General features: G+C 36.7%; 1 protein-coding gene across 1 annotated transcript; it reads left to right on the top strand.

The window, feature by feature from the left end:
• The first annotated feature begins 1,388 nt into the window (after nucleotides 1-1,388).
• LOC140872975 (wall-associated receptor kinase 5-like) lies at nucleotides 1,389-3,837 on the top strand. The gene is made up of 3 exons (XM_073275916.1): nucleotides 1,389-2,262; nucleotides 2,336-2,503; nucleotides 2,633-3,837. Exons 1-3 carry the CDS (start codon nucleotides 1,389-1,391, stop codon nucleotides 3,835-3,837), a joined length of 2,247 nt encoding a protein of 748 aa, XP_073132017.1.
• Nucleotides 3,838-4,377: the final 540 nt, after the last annotated feature.

Below are 4,377 nucleotides of genomic sequence, written 5' to 3'. Positions count from 1 at the left end.
TTCGATCCCGTATCAGAAACATTTTGAAACCCGACTATTCGGGATCCCGTAGGATAGGGAGAGAAAATCCCGAATTTTTTTTCATGTTCAAGATTTCGTTCAAAAATAAAAAAAAAAAAGTGATAATTTTATTAAATATACTATTTAGAAACTTATATTTATAAATAAAAATAAATATTCAACTTGAAACATATAATATTAAAATATTTCGGATAATGTTTCAAAGTTTTGTTAGGAGAAAAAATGTATCGGATAATTATTAATAAAATGTTCGGATACAGTTACTAAATAAATTTTGTTAAATAGATTGTCAAATTAATATCTTGAGTCTTGTTCTACATATTTGTTCTAATTAGATACTTATAAATATGAATTAATTAAATTATTAATTTAAATTTTAAAAAAAATACACAAAAATAAAATGACATTTCGTGATTTTATAATTTGATCGTCTCAATAATAAAAATTATGTGAATTAATTCCATAATTAAGTGTTATATGAGTTGAAACCTAATAATATTTAGCTTATTATATTAATAAAGTTATTAATAAAATATATTATTATATTATTTCGGGACGGTTCGGAAATCCCGTCGGGATAAGGTATTATTTTCGATCTCATTCCCGATATTAATCGGGATGAAAAAAATCCTGAAAGTTTGGGTCGAAAAATTTCGAGTTGAGATTTTTTCGGGACGAGAATGAGATGAGATTTGGGAAGAGTCGGGATTTCGGGAATTTTTGCCACCCCTAGTTGAATTAACTTATTGGCTTGAATTAACTTATTGGCTCATTGCCTTCATGTTATTAAAAAAAAAAAAAAAAAAATTTATTGCCTTCATGCATACATCATATTAATATTAATTTATAAAAGTTACATCATGTTACAAAATAATCAAAACTTTTTTCCATATGAAAAGATCAAAGTTTAAAAACGATAATCCAATCAAGTCAAAAGAAACCGAACCTAAATTAAAGTTTAAAAAATCATTCAAACAAAATAAAATCAAACCAAAACGAAACGAAAATTGCAATTTTGATATGATAGTTTTGTCACATTCAGATTTTGGTTCGATTTTTGGCAATTTTAGTTTATTTTCGTCAAAACTATTGATATGACACTATACACATAAGCTCCAGATAAGCGCTGCATTGGTTCTACATCAATTTACATCAATGATTAAAAAAAAACAAATTAACAAATTAAAATCAAAATATGATAATATAAAGTACCAAAATTTCAAAAGATATAAATATTAAATACCAAAAAGCAATTTTCTTTTTTAAAAAATAAAATAATTGAACCTATGTAGATTTATGGTACTTGTCCGTACTCGATTAGAACACACATTTTTGGTTTTCCATTTTCAGCGTTCCTTCTCACAAGCATGTCTCTACGTTCTCTTTTCTTGAACTTAATCATCTTCTTCAATCTTCTCCCATTTGCACACAGCGACATCATCAGCAAGCCGAATTGCCCCAGCAACTGCGGCAACTTAACAGTTCCATATCCATTCGGACTCGGCCAAGGAACAGCCTGTTCCTTCGATTCTTCGTTCGACATAATCTGCAACACTTCATTCAATCCCCCGAGACCCTTTTTTCCTAGCCTCGATCTTGAGATTCTCGACATCAAAGACGACAAGATACGGATCAAGAATCGAGTAGCAGCAAACTGTTTCGACGAATCAGGCAATCAAACGACTTCTTTTTTCGCCTCGTTCAATCTAGCCAACACTTCTTTTGCCTTTTCTGTTGATAACATGTTTACAGTATTGGGGTGCGACGAGTTTGCGCTGATAAACGGTACCGAAAGGCGTAACTTCACTAATGGATGCGTCTCATTGTGTTCCAGCAGGGACGATGTGATCGAGCATGAATGTACTGGGCTTGGATGCTGTCAAACTGTGATCCCAAAAGGTTTACAGAGATTTCGTTTAAGACTACGTTCGTTTTTTAATCACATGGATACAGTAGAGTTCAATCCTTGTGGTTATGCATTTCTTGGAGATCCTGATAGGTTCAATTTTAGTTCGTTTGACCTCTCCGACCTGAGTTTTCGAAACCGGGCTATGGATGATGTTCCTGTGATTCTTGAGTGGGCGATTGGGAGTCAGAATTGTAGTGAAGTTCGGAAATCCGGTAATTTTGCGTGTCTCGAAAATAGTATCTGTGTTGATTCTGAAGCCGGGATCGGAGGGTATCTGTGTGAATGCGCAGAAGGGTATCAGGGGAATCCATATCTCAGTCCAGGCTGCACAGGTACTTAGTTTCTAGAGGATCCATTTTGCTGATTATACTATGTTAATTAATTAATCTTATGTATTTTCCCCAGATATTAATGAATGCGAGAGTAATCCATGTGATGAACATGGGATTTGTGCAAATACACCTGGAAGTTTTACATGTTCTTGCAAGAAAGGATTTTCGGGAAATGGAACAAAACAGGGGCGTGGATGCGTAGCTGAGGACTCCAAGTTTCCAGTTATGAGGTTTTCATTAGGTACTATTTTTCTGCTGGAAACTGATCAAGCACATAATTTTATGCTTCCATAGTTTTCATTGGCCTTAAATAGTATCATTAAATCTTGGATTACCTTTGACTCATCTTTGTTTGTATGTGGATTTTCAGGCATGAGTTTCGGTTTCTTGGGCTTGATTTTCACAGCCACTTTCATATATTTTACCATAACAAAACGGAGGATGATGAGACTAAGAGAGAAATTCTTTCAGCAAAATGGAGGGTTGCTGTTAAAGCAGCAACTTTCTTTAAACGAAAACAATGTGAAATCAACGAGAATCTTCACAGCTGAAGAGCTCGAAAAGGCCACCAACAAGTATGCAGAAGAGCGAATACTAGGCCGAGGTGGCTATGGTATTGTGTACAAAGGAATCCTCAAAGACCAACAAGTGGTAGCCATTAAAAAATCACGAGTAATGGATCAGAATCAGATGGAGCAGTTCATAAACGAGGTGATCATTCTGACTCAAATCAATCATCGAAACGTGGTTAAGCTTCTAGGATGTTGTCTGGAAACAGAAGTACCTCTATTAGTCTACGAATATATTTCAAACGGTACACTCTTTCAACACATCCAAAACAGCGGAGGAGTGACATGGTTTTCGTGGGATAATCGTTTAAGAATCGCAGCAGAATCAGCCGGGGCGTTATCCTATCTCCATTCTGCTGCAGCAATGCCCATCATACATAGAGATGTCAAGTCCCCAAACATATTACTAGATGAATATTACACCGCGAAAATATCAGATTTCGGGGCTTCAAGATTAGTCCCCATTGATCAAACACAAGTCTCTACTCTAGTCCAAGGTACAATAGGGTACTTGGACCCCGAGTACTTCCACACAGGCCAGTTGACAGAAAAGAGCGATGTTTACAGTTTTGGGGTCGTTCTTGCGGAACTAATGACGGGCAGGAAGCCTCTTGCGAACACAAGGGTTGAGGAAGAGAAGTGTTTGACCACATTACTCATCCTGTCAATGAAAGAAAACCGCTTGTTCCAAATCGTGGATCCTCGGGTTCGAAGAGAGGGGAGCATGGAGCAAATCCAGCGTGTTGCGGAGCTGGTGAAACAGTGCCTTAGGTTGCACGGTGAGCAGAGGCCAACGATGAGAGAAGTGGCGAACGAACTCGAGCATTTGAGGAGGTTGGCTAATCATCCCTGGATTCAGCATGAAGCTCAAGAAGAAGAAGCCGTGGGATTGATGAGTGAGCAAGAATCAGATTTGTATGCAGTATCAATCCATCCTGGGGAGTACTCAGGGGAACCTAATACAGGATCTATTCCTCTGCTGAATCCTGTCACTTATCCCAGGTGATAAGTTCATTCCTTGTATGAAACTCAATTTTTTTGGTGTAAAAAAAAATTGATGGTTTTGTCAAAGTCATTTCTTTCAATTTGCATAAATAATGTTCGTTTTGATAATAATTTATTATTGGGGAAATGACATATATCACCCCTGTGAAATCCCGGATTTGCTGATAACTCCTTATGAAAGTTTTTTGAGCTAGTAGCCTCCAGTGATTCTAGGGCTTATTCTATGCTGCACAGGGTGAAATTCATCCGGTGCAGCATCTACCGTCCAAACAGCCCGGGCCCCACATAATTATGTGGGGCCCGGGCTCCTATTCATGGGGCCCGGCCCCCATGAACGGCCCAGATCCACCGGGTGAAATTCACCCTGTGGATCATAGCACTTCCCTGATTCTAGATATGTAAGCATACACACCTCTTCTGGCTAAAAAATGACGAAAATGCTCTTAACTTTTTTGAACTATTTAATTTATCACATTTTATTGAAGATTTAAATGAAACATCAATACATTAACTTATATTTTCAATTTAGTTTATTTATACA

This window comes from Henckelia pumila, unplaced genomic scaffold (genome assembly GCF_033568475.1).
Source record: "Henckelia pumila isolate YLH828 unplaced genomic scaffold, ASM3356847v2 CTG_525:::fragment_1, whole genome shotgun sequence".
Taxonomy (NCBI): domain Eukaryota; kingdom Viridiplantae; phylum Streptophyta; class Magnoliopsida; order Lamiales; family Gesneriaceae; genus Henckelia; species Henckelia pumila.
Note: the sequence above shows the minus strand (reverse complement) of the source record. Positions and strands in the feature narration are given on the sequence as shown.

Excerpts from the sequence above, each read along its gene's own strand:
- LOC140872975 (XM_073275916.1), top strand. The coding sequence starts at position 1,389 with ATGTCTCTACGTTCTCTTTTCTTGAACTTAATCATCTTCTTCAATCTT. Across the intron at positions 2,263-2,335 it reads TCTCAGTCCAGGCTGCACAG|ATATTAATGAATGCGAGAGT; the intron begins GTACTTAGTTTC and ends TATTTTCCCCAG. Across the intron at positions 2,504-2,632 it reads AGTTATGAGGTTTTCATTAG|GCATGAGTTTCGGTTTCTTG; the intron begins GTACTATTTTTC and ends GTGGATTTTCAG.